Source organism: Ascidia mentula, chromosome 2 (genome assembly GCF_947561715.1).
Source record: "Ascidia mentula chromosome 2, kaAscMent1.1, whole genome shotgun sequence".
Classification (NCBI taxonomy): domain Eukaryota; kingdom Metazoa; phylum Chordata; class Ascidiacea; order Phlebobranchia; family Ascidiidae; genus Ascidia; species Ascidia mentula.
This window is the reverse complement of record NC_138567.1, coordinates 19324802-19348395: the sequence shown is the minus strand read 5'-3', so window position 1 is coordinate 19348395 and position 23594 is coordinate 19324802. Positions and strand designations below refer to the sequence as shown.

Here is a 23594-nt window from a genome sequence, read left to right as displayed (position 1 = left end):
TAATAAAAGTTCGGCAAATTTTAAAAAATTTATAATACAAAATTCTAACCAAACAAATACGTTCAGTTTATGGTAAAACAAAACGCAAATACAAAATTAAATCAAATATATTTGTCATGGATAATCCGGCTTCGTAATTAGGGGAATCCCTTTTCTTAAACATGCAGTAGGGTAAAGCATTTACATTGTAAACCAAAGTTATATATTTTTATTGGATTTCTTTATTATTTCCCAATTGCAAGCTGTCAACACAATAAAAATGTTTAAAAACATTGTAAGTACCCAGTGTTAGATGATGAGTTCAGTCACGCGTGTTACGGAGCAATGACAATGCTGAACAAATCTAATGCCATTTACGATGTTTTTTACACGAGCTTGAAGAACGAGGGTTTTCTGAAGATTTAAAAAGTTTTTTAGTTATTTTGCAATTCTTTCTGGCTTGTTTGTATCATAACACTGGCTTATTGTCTGCTTTAGTGTTTATTGTCTGTTTTAAGGGAAATGTGCCTCTTTAAGGCTTAATAATCCAAACAGTATACGTTGGTAATTGTATTGGTCAGGATCAGAATCGAAATAGAATGAATTAACAAACACCAGACTGCAAGCAGCCCAGAAGAGAGAAAATAATTTAACTAGCACTTAACAGTTCATATAGGAAACAAGATTCTCACACACACACATACATTAAACACTTTGCACAAAGCAGCAGTTGCCTTTGTGCTGACAACGTCACAATTTGACTTTATTGCACATTTAACTTGGGAAAATGCTGCACAACAGACAAACAAACTTTTCATTGACGCTCAAACAATTATTCATTGATCGATAATCTGCACAAAAGCTTTGCTAGAAAAAAATAATTTAATTGATAATTTTTGCAGATAAACATGTCACTTATTCAAGTCATGTTAAAAAGTAGTAAAATAATTTTAAAAATTCACCCATGCTATTTCACAAACATATTTTTCTTGAGATGGAAATATTCATCCACAGTAAATTTGCCACAAACCAAATTCCCTTCTAGGATTCATCAACTCCACATCAGTGACCACGAAAAAAACATTCAGTCGGTAAAAAATCATGTGATGCATTTTATTGGTTTGACAATTTTTATTATGTTACGGAATGTTGTTTCATTCTCTTGAATGTGAATTGGGAGTTGTTCCTTTTCAAAATTTTGATAAAATTAATATTTGCACAAATATTTGGTGAACAAATTCTGACTGGGATGTTTAATTCCTGTCTTAAATAGTTTTGTCCAAAACGTAATTCTGGGTAGCCCAAGAACCATTTGTATTGTGTTGGTTGTCATAGCGATTTTTAATGTAAGCCAAACTGTAGGAACTATTTGTTTTTTAGTCATGCGGATTTGAGAGTCTTTACAGAAACCAACTTGAAGATGACAAACTCCTCAAAACGTTTGTTTTGCACGATGGCCCACCGTATGCTAACGGGAATGTACACGTTGGTCATGCAGTTAATAAGGTGGTGGAGCATTAGGACATATTTGTTATGACGTAAAATAATATTTGTTGTGTTCAGATTTTAAAGGATATAACAAACAGATACAAACTTCTGACCGGACACAAAGTTTTTTTCGAGCCCGGGTGGGACTGCCATGGTTTGCCAATAGAAATCAAAGCCATCAAAAAAACAGAACAAAAACATTTGACGTCCATTGAAGTCAGAAAAGTAGCGCAAGAATTTGCAAAAACTGCTGCTGAATCACAGTTAAATGCCTTTAAACGTTGGGGAGTGATGGCCGACTGGACAAAAAATTGTTATTTTACATTTGATAAAAAATATGAAGCAACTGAGATTGATATTTTTTATCAGCTTTATACCAAGGGTTTGGTTTATCAGGATTTGAAGCCAATTTATTGGTCTCCAAGCAGCAAAACTGCATTGGCAGAAGCTGAGCTGGAATATGTCGACAATCATGTGAGCAGGTGAAACTTCATATAACTTAATAATCTGTTCTTCTGGCATATATAAAACGTAACTGTATTCACCGACGTTTCGCCTGTTATTCAACAAGGCTTCCTCAAGGTAATGGTACAGCACACAACTAACGCCAAAAAACGTGCCAACACCGCTTCTGTTGTTAGCGTTATCCCCTTTTTCGTGTTGGCACGTTTTTTGGCGTTAGTTGTGTGCTGTACCATTACCTTGAGGAAGCCTTGTTGAATAACAGGCGAAACGTCGGTGAATAAAGTTACGTTTTATATATGCCAGAAGAACAGATTATTAAGTTACAATATGCCTGGCAGCAACAAAAACATTATATTTGTGAAACTTCATATCTAAATTATAACAAAATAAATGCGGCAAACAATAAATTATTTCTGTTTTAAAGAAAGTTAATTTGTAATTTTTGTAATAATCCCAAATAACCTTACAGGATTCCACGGATTTTTTGTATTTTTCTGAAGTAATTTTTAAACCTAAATTTGGAAGTGGCTTAATTTTCTTTTGGATATTTTTCTAAAAATACTTTATTGACATAAAAATCTTGTTTTAATCAAGCTTTTGTCCAATTTCATATTTTTTGATTCCAGATCAGTTTATGCAAGTTTTAAAATGTCCACGCCAAGAACACTTTCCTCATCAGGTGTTGATAATTTGTACTTGTTGTCGTGGACGACGCAGCCCTGGACTCTTCCTTCAAATAAGGCACTTTGTTACAACCCTCATTCAATGTGAGATTTTCTTGTTTGAAAACAAGTTTTTTAATAAACAATTGGTTTAGTTCAGGGGGTTTATGCAATGAAAATTTATTTGTAATGTTTTGATTAAATCTATAATTTTTCTGTATTTCCAAAATGTAATTTTTGATTTTTTTTATTTAAACAAAACTGTTTGTAAAAAACTAATTTTTTCCAAATTATTTTGGAACCAGATATTGCATTGTTGAATTGGCCGACAGCAAAAATTCTCATAACAAGGAAATGTACGTGGTTGCTCAAAACTGTTTGGGGGTCGTCACCAAGCAAACTGGACACAGTTTCAATGTTAAAGAAACATTTCAAGGCTCGTTACTAGATGGATTATCTTGTCTTCATCCACTGGATGGCAGCAGAACAACACCACTGATCCCAGCTTCTCATGTGATGGCCGACACCGGAACTGGAATCGTCCACACTTCCCCATCTCATGGAGTCGATGATTTCAAAATTTCACAAACTCACAATCTGAACTCAGTAAATCTCATATCGTTGTTGGGAGTTTTTTTTTATTTGTTTATTTACAGAAAAGTCATGTGGATGATGATGGTTGTTTTACTACTGACGCTGGTTTTGATCTCGGGGGAAAATTTGTCTTCACGGATGGAAACGAAAGTGTGATCAATAAACTGGATGACAACAAAACCCTCTTCCACGAACATAAATATTCCCACAGTTACCCGTATGACTGGAGGACAAAACAACCAGTGATCGTGAAAACAAGCAAGTAAGAAATTTTGTCTAATGTTTTGGAAACGATGGAGGTCTTCAATCCCCAAAACCGTTTTCAATTTCAGGCAATGGTTCATTGACACAAATTCACTCTGGCAGAAATCACAAAAGTCCCTCAAAAATGTCTGTTTTCACCCACCAGGTGGCAGCACAGTGATGAAACAACAATTGAAACAACGGCCTTATTGGTGCATTTCACGACAGCGAGTGTGGGGAATCCCCATACCTGTATTTTACCACAAGTAAAAATTCTAATTTTTGTTGAATTGGATTGTTTTACAAAAAAAAATTTGGTTGTTTTTATTGTTTTTTTTTTTAATTCCCTCTTAAAGTCTGCTTTGTTTTAAGGGAAACAGGTAAAGAATTAATCACTGACGATAGCATCAAACATTTGATTTCATTGTTCAAAAAAAGTGGCTCAGATGTTTGGTGGAATTTACCGCAAACTCAGCTGCTTCCCCAGTCTGTAATTGACCAATCCAATGCACCAGGGTGTCCTGATAATTACAGACGGGGAGATGATATTCTTGACATTTGGTTTGACAGTGGAATTTCATGGGCAGCTGTTTTGAAGTAAGAAACTAAAAATAGTTTATGGAAGAACTTTGTAACTTTAAAAAAAAACTAACTTCTTTTCCACTTCTTCTAATTTGTTTAAAGTCACTTAAATTTTCTGTTGTAATCTTTACATGCATTTAATTTTGTTTGGTGAATCTATGGTATTCAAATTGAAGACTCTAAGTTGTTGTATTTAAAATATACAACAGTCACAAACCTCATTCAGAATATTATTGCTGGAAATTGTCATGTTTTTTAACTGCTCAATTTAATTTTACAGGAAGAATAATTTGGGAAAGCAAGTTGCAGATTTTTATTTGGAGGGCAAAGACCAGTATGGGGGGTGGTTTTACTCCTCACTGCTGACAAGTGTTGGATTGCAAGGTTGCGCTCCTTATAAAAATATCATCGTCCATGGTTTCACTGTATCACAATCTGGACAGAAAATGTCAAAATCTCTTGGAAATGTGGTTGACCCAATGACCTTGATCGAGGGGGGGACGGTAAATTTTTATTTATGACCTCATAAAGGAATTTAGTGATTCTTACTGGACGTTTAAAAATTTTTACCGGCAGTTTTGATTTTAATTCAAGGACAAGGTAAGGCATCCAGCATATGGAGCGGACACTTTACGTTGGTGGGTCGCATCTTCTAATGTCTTCCAAGAAATTCAAATAAGCGACAGAATAATTACTCAAGCAAGTCAGTCTGTACACAAGGTAATATTTCAATTTTATAATTTACAAATATATAAACACTATTCATTCAGATTCGGAAATGCATTCGATTTCTTCTTGGGAACCTGAATAACTTTGACCCCGGCTCATTCAACTTATCCGACTTGAGAGCAGTTGACCAACATCAAATCTATCACCTTCACCAACACATGGAAACGGTACTTCCCCTGATAAGGGACATGAGTTATTAATTCATTGTTGGTTGATTAAGATCACGGAAGCTTACGAGGAACTCAACTATTCAAGAGTCTCACTCTCAACGCTCACATTTGTGACGTCACTCAACTTCTATTTCAACACCGTCAAAGACAGGTGAATAATTTTTACAAGCAATAAGCCGATATTGACCTATGACTGTTTCGACCCAATATGTCACAAGCCACCACAAAGTTGAATAGTCTGGCCGGATAGTTGGTGACGTAATTGGTTGGGTCTTTGGTGGACCAGGTCTCACTGTACTGTATTTTTTTTGTCGAAATCTCCGTGTAAACCAGAAACTTTTATAAACGATGACCTAAAAACCACATTGTGCTTGTATTCGCCATTGTTACCGAACACTGGCATTGTTACCAAACATGTTGCATTATTATGAAATAAGTTTGAGTTTTTGTCAGTCTTAGGACGTAATGTCTTTTTTTTAGTGGTCACGTTGTTGTAAAACAAGCGGTTTTCTTGTGCAAGTCGATTAGTTTAGTTGTTAAACACGTTGCCAATATTACGCATGTTGAAAACAACTGTTAGCGCTCGCATAGGTGCAAAGAGGAATATAAGGCTGCTGCTTGGAAAATAGTTTTTATTTGTATGTTTTCTTGATAACGTAAGCCCACATTTGATCCCTTTTGGTTACAAATATATTCAAGCCTTTCTTTGAAAGTGGTAGTAATAAAACTACGGCGCAAGCACTATCGCAAAAAATCATGTCGAGTGTTCCATAGCGATACGCGACTGCGCAAGCCAGGAAGGCACCGTTTTATGACAGATTTGCGCCAACACTGGTTTTCTTATTTCGCAATGCTCGACCACAATTAAGCTTAGTTTACACCGGAAAATTGGGGAATTCCCAAAAAAATTCGACACCCCTTAAAAAAATCCTGGATACGCCTATGGAACTATAACAGTAGAACAAACTATGGATAAATATCTATTGCTTGGGAACCGATAGTGTTGTCGGCTCTGTTCCACAAAAATTGTGGAAGAGTCTCAAGTCTGGCCGACAAAGTCACAAGCTGCACTGATGAGACTTAATACGTCACTGATGACACTTGCTACGTCACTGATGACACTTGATACGTCACTGATGACACATGATACGTCGAAATATTGCGCATAACTGTCGGCAACTCACCGATCATAAAATGATGTTTTGTTGCGTAACAGACTTTATTGTGAGGAAGAATCCGGTTTGTTACGTCACTCTTGCCAAACGACATTCCTCTTAATTCTTGATGTTCTGCTTAAATCCGTCGCACCTATACTACCCCACCTAGTGGAAGAAGCCATGTTACACCACCCATGCAAAAGTATGAACCAAGTTTGAGTGTGGACAGGATTGAAACAAGTGAATTTTTTTCAGCGGGGAAAAGCCGTTTGTTCATGGATGGTTGGTTTCAACCCACACTCGACGCGACGTCATCCAAGTCTGACGTGGTACAAGCGGTCGAAAAAGCTTACGTCATAAGGGACGAATTCCTGTCGAAAATAACCGGGACAAAATCGTACGAATATGACGTAACAATCGCTGTTTGTGGGGGGGAGTTGTACGACAAGTTAAAGGTGGTTGTTGTTAATTTGAATTTTTCATATTAATGCTGGTTTTTGTTTTAGTTACTCCAAGAATTGGAAACAAGCAGCTCATCTGATCTTTGTGAAATACTTATGACGTCACAATGCACTTTATCTACTTCCGTGCCTCCAAGTGTAAGAGATTATCACGTCACAGTTGAACCATCGTCTCGTCACAATTGCCCAAGATGCAGGAGGAAAACAGCGCCACGTAGTGGAAAATTGTGTGAAAGATGTACAAGTGTTTTGACGTCACAATGGGAAGATTAAAAATAAACAAAATATTTTGATTTTAGTTTTGGTTGTGAACGCACTTGTAACTGGTAACACGAGGTTTAGTATTGTTTCAAAACACCGGTAACAGAACAGGAAATTCGAGTTTAGAATCCCACACCACAGCAACGTCGGGCCTTCCACCTTGCAGACAACCTCATATCTTGCCACACATATCATGACATGAGCAAAAAAAACGAATGAAAAATTGCTGTGAGAAGCCGCAAGGAAGTGACGTCATCATTTAAGATTTGTCAGAATGCAGAACTAAGTGTGAAAGATGTAAAGTGAAGTTTAACATTGAATATGAGGAAAAGTAAAGCGAAATATATGGATCTGAATGCTTGTAAAGGTGGGTGGTTCGGTTTTAGCGGCCGTTTCATGGCCACCCCATAATTATGATGTGGAGATGCAGCCACTGCTGTCTGTTCTTGAAGTTAAAACACATTCGAACGGAATCAGTTTCGTCAATCAGATCTCACACAACTCATACCGTTTATTTTTACAATGTTTGTTATTGTGACGTCACAATAACTTTTATTGCTGAACAAAAGTCGAAACAAGAGTATAAAAAATAACGCAAAATTCTGTTTTTTGATTCTTCTTTTGACATGATTAAAAATGTTGAATGCAGTTGATCCAAAATTTAAACCGTGGTCAGTTGTGAGAAGAGAGCTGAAAAATAATTTGAAGGATGGTGGAGTACAAAAATCTAGTGATCAGTCCATGTGTTTGACTCATGGTTTCCACCACCAAGTGACGTATTCTTTTCGGGATCCAATCCGATGCGTGGCGCACCGGAGCAGTTCTGTGCGCGAAGAATTTTTGGGTAAAATTATTTTCATAACTGGGGCAATATTGATAATATGACGCAATTGTTTGTGCAGTGAACCATGGTACAGGGCCAGGGAATGTTTTCCACTTAAGAACTTACACCAAAGCTGATGATCTACCTATGATTTCTATGAAAAGTAGGAAATAATTACTGTAGTGTAAAAATATTGCTGATAATTTGCAACAATTCTGCGAAATAGTATTAACACCTACAATACAGGGGTGCCCAACATATGGTATCCCAAGTCTGCCAGATAATCGTTTGGAAATTTCCCAATTAAAACACTATGTTCAGTTAAGTTACTTCATAATTAAGATTCGGGACTAAATGACGTTTACAAAATGAGGTTTCCTGTTCAAGGGCCTTCCCAACAACACGTGGTCTGGGTACCGAATTACAGGTAATTATCCGAAGTGGAACTCGGTTAAATACAACTCTAAACATTTAATATTCTTTTAAGTTACTACCACATAATTCATGTGATTAACACACAAGAAATTATTCCTCGTGGAAAACATTTGTTTAAAGTTTTGTTGGAACTCCAGGTTGTTCGTTGGGTTTGGAAGCGATAAAAACCTGCGTGTATTCGCTGACACCATCCACCGTTGCAAAGCCGTATCCGCTCCCACTGTTTGCGCGATGCCGGTTTTATCCATGATCTACTTGGATGACGTAGAGGAGGTCGTGACCGGGGGAATTGGAGTCATTCAACCGTGGAAACTAAGACTTTCAACCAATCTGAAGTCGTCACACTCCGAAGGTTTCGAATATTTTCCATTGAAATATCTTTAACACAAAAATTGTATTTAAAACTAATTTGACGAAGAAACAGACACCGCCACTAGTGGGCGCCGCGGAAGCTTAAAACTGCACGGGGGGATTTCCCAACCAAAGAACAACGAAGGTTATGGGCCAGGAAGGCAGATGTTGCAAGTATGAAAAATTATAACATAATGTTTCGTGGTTTAAAAAGTGCATGTTGCTGTGAGGCGCTTCCACCTTACCCGTGCAACTTAATGGGAGATGACTGGATCTTCCACTTGAGGGCGTTCCGGGGAAAATCATCGGTATCTGGAGGTAAACAGCGAATTCTGGTGGCGATTTGTCACGATGCGATATTCGCCGTGGATTACATGAACCGAGTACAACTATGGTGCGTGAGGTTGATTAACCCTCAGTCGAGTTCGTTTGACTCAAAGCGTAGAGAGGATATACCGGATGAGGGTAAGAGGATATACCGGATGAGGGTAAGGTATAACCCTAATTTCTCCGGAATTAAATTCTAAAATTGACCCAAAAAAATTTGCAATTTTTCACCCAAATCATTCAAAGTGATTAAGGTTTAAGGTCATCCAAGCGGAACAAGATATACCACGTGACTGGTCACGTGTCACTGACGCGGTGTGATTTTTTTCCGCTCTTTGGGTATTTCGTCACCGGAGGAGGGGAAGGAACAATTCGAATAATGCACATGGTGAGATTTACCAAAAAACTTGAACGTACTTTGTCACCTGGAGTCAATTTGACCGCAGGTAAACTTTGGTTTGGTTCAAATTCTTCGGGGTCACTTGAGTTCAATCAATGGACTCATCGCTCATCCGAATCTACCGCTGCTCATAAGCGCCTCAAGTGACGGTTCTATAAGAGTTTGGTGTCTCGAAACTTTCACGATGACGCAACGAATCGACACCGGACAAAGGATTGAGAATTTGTTTATTTGTCCCGACAGCAAGTTCATGTATTTCCACAGCAAACAACAGGTTCTCATATATATTAGCTGTAGATGATCACTGGCTCGCCACTAGGCATCGCAAAATATATCCGCAAACTTTTTCCCGTGACGTCACTCTTAAAACTTTTAACATTTGGCCTTAACCCAATTCGTAAGCATTATGACGTCACATAGTTTCAGTGAAACTGATCCTGATGAGCTTCATAGAATATTGAACGTCAGAAATGTAAAGTTTGTATAAAATTGCACTTTCATTCACACGTGATGGTTTTGTGTCGCGGTGAATCGCACACCGAGCTCTACGACCGAAAAAGTTTGGGAAACACTGGACTGACAACAATCTTTTGCAACATTTCCGCCTAATAATTGATTAAAATTGATTTAACTTAGTGGTGAATTAATAAACGTACTGAAGTGGACACACTGACTCAGGTGACGATTTATCGCCTCACCAACGTTTACACCCTCTACACCGTCCTCCATTCACCCGCTGTCAAACTCACCAAGATTGACGGGGTTCCACAAGCGGGGATTCCCGGGAAGGTTCTTGCGTCATTGGAGGATGGATCAGTGGCGGTCCTCTCCCCCCTCACTGGCCTCCCCCTCACTATGATCTATCCCATGACGATGTTCCAAGTTGGAAAACAGTTTAATTTGCATGATAACTAATACCTGATATTTGTTTCCGCTCTGTTAAGTCAGCTTTCTGATCGATCTAAAACAGTTTAATTTGATAACTAATACCTGATATTTGTTTCCGCTCTGTTAAGTCAGCTTTCTGATCGATCTAAAACAGTTTAATTTGCATGATAACTAATACCTGATATTTGTTTCCGCTCTGTTAAGTCAGCTTTCTGATCGATCTAAAACAGTTTAATTTGATAACTAATACCTGATATTTGTTTCCGCTCTGTTAAGTCAGCTTTCTGATCGATCTAAAACAGTTTAATTTGATAACTAATACCTGATATTTGTTTCCGCTCTGTTAAGTCAGCTTTCTGATCGATCTAAAACAGTTTAATTTGCATGATAACTAATACCTGATATTTGTTTCCGCTCTGTTAAGTCAGCTTTCTGATCGATCTAAAACAGTTTAATTTGATAACTAATACCTGATATTTGTTTCCGCTTTGTTAAGTCAGCTTTCTGATCGATCTAAAACAGTTTAATTTGATAACTAATACCTGATATTTGTTTCCGCTCTGTTAAGTCAGCTTTCTGATCGATCTAAAACAGTTTAATTTGATAACTAATACCTGATATTTGTTTCCGCTCTGTTAAGTCAGCTTTCTGATCGATCTAAAACAGTTTAATTTGCATGATAACTAATACCTGATATTTGTTTCCGCTCTGTTAAGTCAGCTTTCTGATCGATCTAAAACAGTTTAATTTGCATGATAACTAATACCTGATATTTGTTTCCGCTCTGTTAAGTCAGCTTTCTGATCGATCTAAAACAGTTTAATTTGCATGATAACTAATACCTGATATTTGTTTCCGCTCTGTTAAGTCAGCTTTCTGATCGATCTAAAACAGTTTAATTTGCATGATAACTAATACCTGATATTTGTTTCCGCTCTGTTAAGTCAGCTTTCTGATCGATCTAAAACAGTTTAATTTGATAACTAATACCTGATATTTGTTTCCGCTCTGTTAAGTCAGCTTTCTGATCGATCTAAAACAGTTTAATTTGATAACTAATACCTGATATTTGTTTCCGCTCTGTTAAGTCAGCTTTCTGATCGATCTAAAACAGTTTAATTTGCATGATAACTAATACCTGATATTTGTTTCCGCTCTGTTAAGTCAGCTTTCTGATCGATCTAAAACAGTTTAATTTGCATGATAACTAATACCTGATATTTGTTTCCGCTCTGTTAAGTCAGCTTTCTGATCGATCTAAAACAGTTTAATTTGATAACTAATACCTGATATTTGTTTCCGCTCTGTTAAGTCAGCTTTCTGATCGATCTAAAACAGTTTAATTTGATAACTAATACCTGATATTTGTTTCCGCTCTGTTAAGTCAGCTTTCTGATCGATCTAAAACAGTTTAATTTGCATGATAACTAATACCTGATATTTGTTTCCGCTCTGTTAAGTCAGCTTTCTGATCGATCTAAAACAGTTTAATTTGCATGATAACTAATACCTGATATTTGTTTCCGCTCTGTTAAGTCAGCTTTCTGATCGATCTAAAACAGTTTAATTTGATAACTAATACCTGATATTTGTTTCCGCTCTGTTACGTCAGCTTTCTGATCGAATTCAAAATTCAGATTTTCTCCAACATGACCTTTGACCCCTTCAACAACCTTGCCTACGTCAGGCTTAATGACGGTGACGTAATGCAGTGTAGCTGCTCCACCAATCCGAGCCTTCCAACTCTCCGTTACGCTCCAACGCTTCCATACGACCAGGACGTTTGCAGTCTGACGTCACTCGCTCTGACGTCAGGAAGATTAAGCGGCGTCTCTGCAATTTTCGCGGGTTTGAGAAACGGACAAATAACTCTCGTTCATCCGAATTCTCTTCTGTTTAAGGCGGTGCAAGCTCACACAGGTTGCCATGCCAACAGTTATATTCAATATGATGACGTAACAACTGAGTGACGTATTTTCAGGAAGCATCCGTTATATTTCTTCGATTGATAAAAGTTTGGATTCCTGCGTCACCCCAGGTAACAACCGACATAGAAATAATAATTATTCCCCCCTTCCATGTTCGACAGACAATGGAATCCTCGCTAGCAACAAAAACCTCATCAGTGTCGGTTCCACAACAGTGCGCACGTGGAGGGTAATCAGCGAACCGGAACAACATTTGGAAGAAAACCGGTTGCGGATTCGATTGGAACCGGAACTCAAAATCTCTCTCCCCCCCTGCATGGCGGACACCTATAAGATTTCTATACTCAGGGACAGATTGAGTGTCTGTAATAAAGACAACCGGATATTTGTGCTTGTGTTAAAAACGAGTGTGTACAAGAATGCGGGGAGACGGAGGTTGGCGATCATGAACATGAAACAAACCACGAAGGATTTGACCACGGTCTGGATACGAATTCACCAATCTCCCCCCTTAATTTGTTTCCTTTCTCAGATAAAATATGGGACGTGGAGATTTGGGAACCGAGCTTCAATCACCCCCGTCAACGAAACTGATTCATTGAAAAGTCATCACCATGACGACGAACATGTTACCACTGTGACGTCATTGGAAAGTTCTTCAATGTTGAATTGTTTCGCGAGTTCGAGTGAAGATGGATATGTTAAGATATGGGACGAGGACAACAGGTTAACTACGATCTCCGTGTGGATTTCCATTAAATTTTTCATTCTTTTTAGATTGATGAGAGAAATATGTTTTGCTCCTCATCGCCCTACAGCGGTTTGTTTTCCCAATGATCGTGATCTCGTGGTGGCGCTCGAGGGTCGGGTTTGTTTGGTTGAATTGTCCACGTTTATGACGCGACAATCCATTCGAGATCGCAGGGTTTACGATTTGCCATTTCTTGATGAAGTCATAGAAAATGCAATTCCATATGATGACGTAATCAAGTAATTTTAAAGTTTGATTTGTGTTAACAGAAACGAAAATGCAAATTTACAGAAATATTTATGAAGGAAAAATCAAATTAAAGAAAAGTTTCGTAAAATCATCAAATTGTCTTGCTAATTTTTTTCGTATTTTGTAAGAACAAAAAGCAACTTATTTGACCTTGACACTTTGCCACTGGAGGCATCAGAGCGCAAACATATTCAAGATTTCGAATCTAAACTTTGTGACGTTTCTTGGGAAGACTCTGCTGAATCGGTAAATCTTTGAAACAACGGAAATTAAAAATTATTTGTCGAATAATTTTATGCTGGAATCGTTTTTAGGATCACGGCGAACGAATCTCTAAACACGACGTCACGAGACCACGTAAGTCGTCACTTTCGGCACGAAGAAGGTGGAAGGACGCGATTCGAAAAGTTATGATGGAAGTCAAAAACTCGAACATGAAGGAAAACGTCACGGATAAAAATGTTAAAAATGAGACACCTATTTTTGACAATCACGTGGAACTTATTCCTGTCAAAATTGAGGAACCGATTCTTGGCATTGTTGGAAAACTTATTCCGAGCAATTTTGGAGACCATGTTGGAGAGCCTATTCCGGATGAAAAAAAAACAACCCAGGAAAGTTGGAACCAACAGAATGATGAAATTGAATCTAGAAACATAAACGGAAGTCGATACGTAAAAGTTGTCGAATATAATGGGATATTTAGTGAGGAAATAATACGCAGAGTTTTGAATAGTAAATACCCTATCGCTCCGGATTGTTATATTCAAAACTCCGTCATCAGACGAAGAGTGCGCCCTCCAACGCCCAAAGTGCAGACAATTACAGACTGGAAACTACGACCTGTTAAAGAAGCAGAAGCTCTCTCGTGTGAAGATCTGGTTTCCGGCAAAACGTCATCACGATCCGAATCCGGTTTTCTATTCGAATCGGAATATTCCGATTCTTTCCGTTTGTCCGAAATCAGCAGTTTTTCTTCATTTCCCGACTCTTCTGATGTGGAAGAAAGGATGATTTCTCCTCCAGGAGTTGACCTCATGTCCTCCCTTGACGATGGGAGTCAAGATGTTGCAACGAAGAAAGTCATCTTCTTCCAGGAAGTTCAACAACGTGAGGAAATTTACTCCATGGATGAGGACGTGGAGGATTCTCAAGAAACCGGAGGAAAGTTAGGAAACAAAAATATTTTGCGTACGTCACGTTCCGCTCTGACGTCATCGGATGCTTCGGTTCAGCGAACTTTGCCTGCTCACACAGGATCGATGAAGCGTGACGATTTAAAGCAAAAGTTAAAAGAACAGCGCCAGGTAGCGGTGATTCGTGCCGAGGAAGAAAAGTCCGCTCTGCCAAAAATTGTCAAGGTCAGAGTTAAAAGGTCAGAGTCGAAACTTTTAAATAATTTAAAGTTTTCCAGGAGATTATTTCGGCTCCATGGTTCCGAAAGAAGTTGGATGATGTAACTCCTGACTCTGTGATGGAAGCTCTTCTCGAAGTCGGCGACACGTTGAGATTATTTGCCCACGAGAAGGCGATAGAGAAGATGTTGGTCCTTTACCAGGAATTCCCCGTCCGAGTCGGTGTGAAAACACACAAATATTAGCTTTCATAGAAATCATACAAGTTGTTTTACTTCAGGGGGTGGAAAGGAGTCGTTGTCGCCAGAAATAATCATTAAATTTCAACAACATCTCGCCAAGTTTCTTAAACCCTCTTATGACGTCACAAACCCACTCGCTGGGCACCCGAATCGCGTCAAACTCGTCGACAATGCTCTTGACGCAGTTGTATCGGGAATTCCCCCAAGTGACGACATACAGCGCGAACTCTTCCGCCTCCTAGTGGATGAAAGCAGGGAAATAAAGGAGAAATCGAAGCTGATCCTGGAGGTGAAGTTTGGGATCGACTCGTGGGAGAGGTTGTGCGAGGAGCTTGAAGAAATGACGGGAGGAGGGAAGTTGATCCAGGATCCGGAGGAGAGAAGTAGGGAGGAGAAAATCGTCATCAACTCAATCAAAGATCGGATAGAAAAGGTTCTCTAAAATTACCAATCGTCACCGGTGACGTCACAATGGATGAAGGTTAAGACATGTGACTTTAAACAGGGTGAAGTAACCATGGCAACCGCACCACGATTGGCGAATCGATTCGGTTTTGAAGTAATTCAATCAAGGTCTGAAACAAACACGGATTTGAAGAAACAATTTTCTTCAAAAGTATTGAAAAAATCAACAGATTCGATTCCATCATTTCATCAACCTGAAAACAACAAAAAGAAACAAAGAGAAAAAATCAAGTAAATTTTTTCATTGTATTGATATTACATTAATATTGTAACCTGGAATCTCCGTTTGTGAACTATGATGTCATATTATGACGTAAATGTGGGTTTCCAAAAGAAGTGTTTTCGCAAGTTATATTTTTTTTTGTTTTTCATGAAAACATTTTGTTCAGATCTGTCAAGTTCACAAAAACAATGAAAAAAAAACCAACCACCCAAAATAAGAGAAAAATAAGAATATTCCAGAAAATCGAAGATTGTGACGTAATAAGTCAAGTTAAAAATGAGGTGATTCCCCGACCAAAAATCAACTGGAGAAAAGCGATTCCTGAAAAAGCTCTCGAGCGTCGCCAGGTGGGGAAACTGATTCGATTGATTGAAAAACTTAATCTTGGCGTTTACTCTGAGGAAAATGCGAAATTACGAGCGGAAAAATTCACAACCAGTTCCAGGGCAGGTGAGGTTTCAACCGTGAAATAATTAATAAAAACTTGATACAATGCAGCAGATTTAAATTGAAATTATATCAGCGAAGCACGCAGCTCGGGCAAGCTGTCGGTCGCTTATCCAGTGTTTTGTGGTGAAAATACCAAGCAGGGAGCTCTAAAGATGTTTCATATCAGAATAATATCATGATGAACTGATGATGCGTCTTTAAGCGAAATCTATTGCTTTAATATAAAACGTCCGCTGTGGTTTAAACACAGACATCTTAAACATTAAACACCGCTGAAAATGTACTGTCACGCATGAGTAACACTTGGGTTAAACACGAGTTTTCTGCCATGAAATAATTCTTAATTTTCTCTGTCTTTATTCAAGAATCCCGGATGCTTCCCCAACTCGCAACAAGAATATTCAGCGCCACTCAACTGGAACGAGACGAATCACCGGTGCATGAAACACGTGACAAGTTCCCGTTAATTCCGTCGGCAGCTCGCATAAGCAGAGGTAACTGACCGGTAATCACCGCATGGTAAACCACCATTTTTCATTAAAGTTTCATTGATATTTTCAGAAAGTGAAAGAGAAAAACGGAATAAGGTCGCAATGAAAATTCCCGAAAAAAACAAAACAAAGAGTCAACTCCACCAAAATCAGTCGCACTCTGGTCGGTTTGTGGGCAACAAAAATCAGTCGCACTCTGGTAGGTTTGTGGGCAACAAAAATCAGTCGCACTCTGGTAGGTTTGTGGGCAACAAAAATCAGTCGCACTCTGGTCGGTTTGTGGGCAACAAAAATCAGTCGCACTCTGGTAGGTTTGTGGGCAACAAAAATCAGTCGCACTCAGGTCGGTTTGTGGGCAACAAAAATCAGTCGCACTCTGGTCGGTTTGTGGGCAACAAAAATCAGTCGCACAACTGAACAGCAAACTTTTCGGTTGTAACAAAGTTGTTTATTTGGTTTTATCCCGTGTTTCTTCTCCACCCACTTGACGAGTTTAAGGAGCACTTCAGGGTTCTCCACGTTTGAAATGAGACAGAACTCAAACATTTTTGTTTGAAACCACAGTTTGTTGTGAGTTGATCTAGAGTTAAGAGAACTTTAGAGTGAGTGTTGAGACATTCCCGAGGTTGCATTAAATTTGGAAACCTTGGAGAAATTTAAGTGTAGATCACCAGATAGTCAGTTTCAAACAAGGGAATTTCCCGCGGAACACCGAGTTCACAACATTAAAATCTTTGTGATCGCGCTGATAATAGGTCGTCGACAACTTGAATAATTACGTCATATCTAAGTTAATGATTACGTCACCATCTCATACAATCGGCTCAAGTTAAAATTTGTTCCTTTTTTGTCAGAAACAAAAACAATTACCCATTCGACAACAGATATTCCTGTTCCCTTGCACGTGACCATGACGTCATCAACTTATGACAGACTTCCTTTAATGGTTGCGTCATCAAATTGCGGCAGACTTCCTTTACTAGTTGCGTCATCAACTGGCGACAGACTTCCTCTACAAGTTGCGTCATCAACTGGCGACAGACTTCCTTTACTAGTTACGTCATCAGCGCATCAAAATCCCAGCATTTTGTCTGGTTCTTCTCTCACCCTATACAGTTGCACCTCCCAACTTGACACACCTCCTCGTGGCGTCATCGGTGATCACGTGATGCAAAACAACCAATCAAACGCAGTTATATCCAAGAAGAGCAGCCAAGTGGTTTTCGACCAACATTCAATGGAAAGTTTGCGCAAGATTTCGGCGTTGAGGGTCATCAGCAAAATAAATTCAACTCCCAAATCATCAGGTACCCCCCTCCTCCCTTTTCTGCACCCCTCGGCGGTCAACTTACGTTTTAACATTTCCAGAAAACAACTTTACCGCCCATTCGCAGCAGTCCCTTCCATCGAATTTGTCCCTCACTAGTGACGTAACTATGACGTCACCATATCGAGTGCTAGATGAAAAAGACAACACATCCGCTGAGTCATTTCCAGTTCCAGGAAATTTCTCGAATGTTCAAGATTCCGGTTTTGTTGATGGAATTTTTTCCATGAAAGAAAATAACCAATGTGAAGGGAAATCCCCCGATGAAGAGAGTGATAAATGGAAGCTGGGAGATTCGAAGGAAGAAGAAGAAGAGGAGGAGGAAGAACAACAAGGAGAAGAAGAGGAAGAACAAGGAGAAGAAGAGGAAGAACAAGGAGAAGAAGAAGATTCTTGGGATTGGAGGGATTCATTGATGAGGTTAAAAGAAAAAAGGATCAAAGGTTTGTTACAATTTCGTTTTGAAAAACTTTTAATGCGAAATATTTTAAAACATTCCAAACAGAGAAGATCGTGTCGTCGTCGAACGGAGCACGAAAACGCAATCGATTGTTGACGTCAAAAGATCCCGATCTCTCATCTGGTGAAAGGGTGGCGACTTGTTATTCTGTGAGCAAACAATGCGTTTCCACGCACCCGATAATTGCCTGCAAAACTCGAACCAACAGCCGCCAGGTAGCGGGAGAGAGTAGGTATGTTTTATGCACCGGATTATTTTAAAACAATGCTGGAAATTTGCTGGTTACCATGGCGATGATCACAGTCTAGCCGACTCACAAACAGCAGATTCCTGGCTTTTCACGAGTTTATTCACGAAATATTTCAGATACGGGGTCATGCGGGTTCACTGGTTGAACAACACTACGTCACAACCTCCATCTTTTACACCACGTGCTTTACACAACGGGTATTCCCCACTGTGTTCAAACTATTTACGTGACGTCATCGCAAATCATGTCCGTCCGTTTCGTCGGGATGTTTCAAGGGGGGGGAGACTTTCTACTTTGTTGAACAAAGTTCGCTCAAAAGAACGCGAAAAGAAGATGACAGCAAGGAAAGAGGCCAAACTGGATGAGAAGGAGACAAGAATTACGACTTCTAGTGACGGAAAAACTTTGCTGAGACTTAAGATTCCCTCATGTGAAACTACAGGGGACTCCCTTAATTGTGCTAATGAAGTTAGCTGGGGTACAAAAGCACCCCCAACCACCCCTATGACAGGATACTGATTTTCAAACTTGTTGCGAAATAAATTCTGATGATTGAAATTTATCCAGACCAGCAGCTCCCGACTTGTTTCCGAGTAGTCCTGTTTTGATGACGTCAGAGTAGTAGCTGGCAAACGTCACATTTTACGCGATGTTTCCACAATTGCTCGGTGACGTCACGAATCCTTTCTACGAACGCAAATTTCAGTCATGTTTGAACACTGCATGGCGTCACCACATGACAATATCAAATTGTTTGCGGTAACTTGTTGAATAACCTTAACGTTAGGACATCATGTCTTGACACGTGGCACCCTGTCTTGGCTGTTCCACATTGTTTTTGTTTGAAAACAAATTTTGCTGCGAATTAAATCTTGGTGGGAATGTGGGAGGGGAGGAGGCGTCACCCGACTGACCTGTTATGGAACACGTATAAATTAATAGCTCTGCGCCAATTACTTTTCACCAATTTCCCGCCAATAAATCGGCTAGTAATTAATTAGGAAAATTATAATTTCCGTTCTAGTTGTCATAGACACAGTAAAAATAAATTATTTTTAAAACCACGCGATTTTTAGTAAAATCGCTTAAATTTTTTGAAAAGCGTCAAAACTTATTGAAACGCTTTTTCATTTTCTCAATCAAGTCAGAGCTGGTTTAAATCACAGAAATTTTTCTTTCAGTGCGTAAGTGTGTGACGTCATACGCCCGGGGCCGTATTTCTCGGCGCGAGTCGTTCGCTTGATATGAAGTCATTCAAATTTTCTAGATGTGAAAATATTCCGGTTTCCACAACAAATTTAAAATCTTGCACGATACGCAGTGAATATACGCGGGTAACAAATATTTGGTAACCTGAAAACCTCGCGCTTCCATCCCAACGTCGACTTAGAATCGGAATTACTTCAACCCTCATGATTACTAGACATCCTAGGACTGATTATTTTAATAATTCACATTCTTTCGTAAATTTCAGTTGGAACTGAATTTAACTTGTTTAAAATTATTAACATGAACAGAAACAAATGAACCGAATAAATTTTTATGATGAAATATCTTTTTAAAGTTGTTCGGTCATTCATCTTAATTATGCAACGAACTTTTTTCCGAATTGAAACCGTCGCGTGCCGCGCCAGTAATAATCGGTTGTCAAGAGAATAATTGAATGTTTTAACCAATCGACGACTTTTTAAATAAACGACGTCGACCGAGAGGAAAAAAGTCGTCGATTCTTCAACCCCAGACGTTGAGTCGGATCGAAGCAAGGCGGGATCCCCACCATGAAGTTCATCGCTATTCTGGTTGTGTTCGGTTTGCTTTGCGGCGGATTTGGTGAGTTTATTCTTTATAACACGTTCATGTTCAAATAAATTGTTTCGATAAGTGACGTCTTATCAATGACGTCATCAATATATTAATTTCGGTTGGATGAGAATTCGCATTGTTATCTGTAGACTCGGTTGAAACGTCGGTGGTAGGGAATATTACCATGACAACAGAACAAACGGCAGTTCCTACAACTGACCTTCCAACGACCTTCAAACCGTCTCTAGCAACTGTAAGAAAATGTCCATTCTTTGTTAATAAAAAAACTTTACGTGAAATTGTTTTTTCAGATTTTGAAATTTCTTTGCTCAAGTTTTTGCAGCGGGGAAGTCCCGAGAATTTGTTCGAACACAAACCACAAATGTGAGAATGCAAGAATTTGTAAATTTCAAACTAACTCTTCTACTCTGCAGACCTGTGTTTATTTTGTCGAGTTCGTCATCGATGTGGACACACATTTGAGGCATTCGGATTGTGAGAAGGATTCGAAGATTTCCTCAACTTTTTGTCTACAAGATTTTATTAAAAGTTCAAAACCTTTTTATTATTTCCAGAGATATTTTATATTGCTTTTCTGATTGGTTAAATTTTGGGTGAAGTTTGAAGTAGTCGTAAATGTTGCGATAAATACATGAACCGGTGTGAATCCTTTTACAGCTGAATATAACGAACCGCTAGCGGCGCTTCAGAACTGGGCGGATTTACATTAAAATTTCACGTTCCGAATTTTTTTTATTTTTTTTGTTACAAAAAGTTTAAAGTTTGCAACAAAAGTTAAAGTAATGACCTTCACGTTGTCCTGCGTTGTTTAAAGCAAGAAAAACTACAACAACGTAGCAATCATGGGATGAAGCAAAGGAGAATTTCCCCTGAACAAAACAGGGGAAAAAGGGAGTGAAACAACGCACTCGATGTCGGGGGTTCCCCATTTCATCACAAAGAGATGCATGAGTTGAATGTTGGGCGGTTGAGGCGGAAATAAATTTTAATCCGAAGGCGTCAAACCAGCCGTGGCGACTATTTAAGGTGAAAATTTGTGGTTTCGCAAAGGTTTACAGCGCAAGTTACAAAAAGCTTTTGATAAACTAATTGATGGCGCAGAGATAAGAACATGTTTAACTGGTGGTCAGATTCTACCAACATGAGAAGGTTACATCAATCCAGCTGTAAAACGGGTTGGCGCCAAACACTTGCTCGAGGGCCTTAAGTACACATATCGGTGTTTAAAGTAACAAGTATGCAAAGTAACTGTTAAAATAATTATGTATTGTAGTTGCGAATCAATTCATAGCGAATAGATTTGAAGCTTGTGTGAGTAGAAAAGCCTGAACTGTCCACGAATGTTTGTCTCCAAACAAATTGTAAATCGTTAACGTTTATGGTTAGACCTGAAAATCATCGAAGCGTTTTAACAAAAATCACCGAAGCATATGTTTTGTTGAGATAAACCCAAAACAAAATATGGATTTCATTTCAGAAACATGTATGGTCGCAGCATTATTGACAAAGTTACATTAAACACGTGATGTTGTCATTGCGTGTCACGTGATATCCCGCTGTCGTCACCTTCATGATATTTACAGGAAATAGCTTGCAGTAAGTTTAAAAAAACATGAGCGCAACGACAAAAAAACATGAAACGTTTATCGCGGGTCCGATGAGGCACAAATGCATTAAAGATGTTCCTGGGGTGGGGAAAGTTCTTGGAAATAAATTGAAAGAGAATAACGTCAGCCAGGTAATGTCACCAACACCAACCAACCCAAGATAAAATTTGGTCAACTTACTATTTATTCAGGCCCGAGACCTTCTCGGTCATTTTCTCGTGAAGAAACTCGAACCAGGAGCTTGTATGGAATACTTAATGACATACGGGGCGAATAGGAAACACGCATCTGATGCCTTCAACGCAATGCAGGAATGGTGCGAAAACTTCCTCTAAACTTTTCACTGTTTTTATTGATTTTTTCGTGTTCAGCAATTTTTCCATTGAGATAATACATAGCCTGGGTTAAAGCTTTTCAATAAATAATTCCTAAATAAATTTGCAATGATTTTATTGGGCTCGCTACAATAGACAAAAAGTAAATCACGTGATCAGGAAACAAAAAAATCAGTGGCTTGATGACGTCATGAAGTGACCAGGTTACTACTTTTCGTTGGTCGAGCGCTGAAGGGCGTCCAAATATAAACTAAAGGAGGGGGTTCATATTTGGACGGAAGCAGCCCTCCTCTGGAGATCGACAAGCAAAGAAAACCCCCCAAAAAGAAATCTTGTCCAACATGGATGTTGTTTCGTAGAGGGCGCTCGACTGCAGTTTTACTAAAACAACATCTAGTTTAAAATGAGGATCAGAGCAACCATATGCAATTGGTAACATCTGGTTTAAATCAGAGCAACCATATGCAATTGGTAACATCTGGTTTAAATCAGAGCAACCATATGCAATTGGTAACATCTGGTTTAAATCAGAGCAACCATATGCAATTGGTAACATCTGGTTTAAATCAGAGCAACCATATGCAATTGGTAACATCTGGTTTAAATCAGAGCAACCATATGCAATTGGTAACATCTGGTTTAAATCAGAGCAACCATATGCAATTGGTAACATCTGGTTTAAATCAGAGCAACCATATGCAATTGGTAACATCTGGTTTAAATCAGAGCAACCATATGCAATTGTCCACATTAAACAGACACAATTCACTCAAATATCAACAACATGTATTATTGTAAATTAGATTGAATTCATTCTCACCTTGAACATTATCCCGAAATCCCGTCCGGTGTTAGCCTGCTTGCTCGCTGGGATTGTTTCAGCCCTTTTATACCCCCCAGTCACGCGACATAGGAACAAAGTACGCGGGTGTAAACAGAGACAGAAGTTTCGCTCAAGCGAGAATTTTCTTTCGCTTCATTTCTTAGGGCGGATGTATGTGACGTCATGACATGTACAAACACAACGCGCGTTCTGATGCAACCGTTTACTGCTTTGCACATTTGAGCGTGTTCGGAATTTCTCTGTGTAAAGACTTTAAATTGATTCAAATTTTGCATCGTTCACAAATTTCCTCTAGATTTTTTTCTTTTGTTCCAGCATTTTTTCCGACCGTTTTCTTTTGTGTTTTTCCTCAAACAAGTATTTGGGCAACCTATTTCTACTCTGACGCCATAAAGATGGCTGTTGAGGTCATAACGCGTTTGGTTTGTTTTGATTTAAAAAGTGGAATGAAACTTTATACACAGTGCAAGGTGTTCACTAAAGAAGTATTATTACCGACACCAATCAAGTTTTCAAAAGCAAATTATGATGTAATAGACACCCAGAATATGATCAAATCACTTTTATTTTGCACGCAAAGAACAATAGAGATGTACAACAATAAGGGTTATCGAGTCATATTTCCTCACAAACAATCACCGTCTGATGTAGGATCGCAGTCAGTCGCACTGGGAGGTGATGATGGGTTGAGACAGGTTAAATATGACGTCAGATGGCCACTCGGCCGTGCAGCCAAAACCAATCAAAACGCAAACTCGCTTTGGAGGTTGGAATGTTG

At 38.9% G+C, this 23594-nt stretch overlaps 3 protein-coding genes and 1 long non-coding RNA gene across 7 annotated transcripts; 3 read left to right on the top strand and 1 right to left on the bottom strand.

The window, feature by feature from the left end:
* The first annotated feature begins 178 nt into the window (after positions 1-178).
* On the top strand, positions 179-6805 carry LOC145888572 (putative isoleucine--tRNA ligase, mitochondrial). Of its 4 annotated transcripts, none has more exons than XM_082979349.1 (15): positions 179-274; positions 1360-1485; positions 1543-1949; positions 2559-2699; positions 2900-3200; positions 3251-3450; positions 3521-3697; positions 3804-4028; positions 4294-4516; positions 4608-4733; positions 4784-4909; positions 4963-5063; positions 6129-6271; positions 6325-6524; positions 6576-6805. In XM_082979349.1, the coding sequence occupies exons 1-15, from the start codon at positions 260-262 to the stop codon at positions 6801-6803; spliced, it is 2739 nt and encodes a 912-aa protein (XP_082835475.1). In that variant the 5' UTR covers positions 179-259; the 3' UTR covers positions 6804-6805. The 4 variants fall into 4 exon arrangements, with proteins under 4 accessions (XP_082835475.1, XP_082835474.1, XP_082835476.1 ...); XM_082979348.1 differs by having other exon boundaries at positions 183-1070; XM_082979350.1 differs by lacking the exons at positions 6129-6271; positions 6576-6805 and having other exon boundaries at positions 183-1070; positions 6325-6523.
* Positions 6806-7427: 622 nt separating this feature from the next.
* LOC145890343 (uncharacterized) lies at positions 7428-16586 on the top strand. The gene is made up of 22 exons (XM_082981333.1): positions 7428-7635; positions 7694-7777; positions 7957-8041; positions 8187-8401; positions 8474-8574; positions 8631-8865; positions 8982-9115; positions 9174-9401; positions 9806-10009; positions 11653-11935; positions 11997-12053; positions 12105-12424; positions 12476-12669; positions 12721-12933; positions 13072-13189; positions 13258-14304; positions 14358-14520; positions 14579-14973; positions 15046-15113; positions 15395-15678; positions 16044-16172; positions 16240-16586. Exons 1-22 carry the CDS (start codon positions 7428-7430, stop codon positions 16584-16586), a joined length of 5112 nt encoding a protein of 1703 aa, XP_082837459.1.
* A 4405-nt stretch (positions 16587-20991) lies between these two features.
* LOC145889470 (barrier-to-autointegration factor-like) lies at positions 20992-22006 on the top strand. Its single transcript, XM_082980430.1, has 2 exons — positions 20992-21768; positions 21829-22006. Exons 1-2 carry the CDS (start codon positions 21643-21645, stop codon positions 21970-21972), a joined length of 270 nt encoding a protein of 89 aa, XP_082836556.1. The 5' UTR covers positions 20992-21642; the 3' UTR covers positions 21973-22006.
* A 64-nt stretch (positions 22007-22070) lies between these two features.
* Positions 22071-22901, bottom strand: LOC145889471 (uncharacterized). Its single transcript, XR_014399511.1, has 2 exons — positions 22793-22901; positions 22071-22353 (listed from the first exon to the last, which is right to left on the bottom strand). It is a non-coding gene; the product is annotated as an uncharacterized LOC145889471 (long non-coding RNA).
* Positions 22902-23594: the final 693 nt, after the last annotated feature.

Excerpts from the sequence above, each read along its gene's own strand:
- LOC145889470 (XM_082980430.1), top strand. The coding sequence starts at position 21,643 with ATGAGCGCAACGACAAAAAAACATGAAACGTTTATCGCGGGTCCGATG. Across the intron at positions 21,769-21,828 it reads AAGAGAATAACGTCAGCCAG|GCCCGAGACCTTCTCGGTCA; the intron begins GTAATGTCACCA and ends CTATTTATTCAG.
- LOC145890343 (XM_082981333.1), top strand. The coding sequence starts at position 7,428 with ATGTTGAATGCAGTTGATCCAAAATTTAAACCGTGGTCAGTTGTGAGA. Across the intron at positions 7,636-7,693 it reads TGTGCGCGAAGAATTTTTGG|TGAACCATGGTACAGGGCCA; the intron begins GTAAAATTATTT and ends TTGTTTGTGCAG. Across the intron at positions 15,679-16,043 it reads CACAACCAGTTCCAGGGCAG|AATCCCGGATGCTTCCCCAA; the intron begins GTGAGGTTTCAA and ends TCTTTATTCAAG.
- LOC145888572 (XM_082979348.1), top strand. The coding sequence starts at position 888 with ATGTCACTTATTCAAGTCATGTTAAAAAGTAGTAAAATAATTTTAAAA. Across the intron at positions 1,071-1,359 it reads ACGAAAAAAACATTCAGTCG|TCATGCGGATTTGAGAGTCT; the intron begins GTAAAAAATCAT and ends TTTGTTTTTTAG. Across the intron at positions 6,272-6,324 it reads GTTACACCACCCATGCAAAA|CGGGGAAAAGCCGTTTGTTC; the intron begins GTATGAACCAAG and ends AATTTTTTTCAG.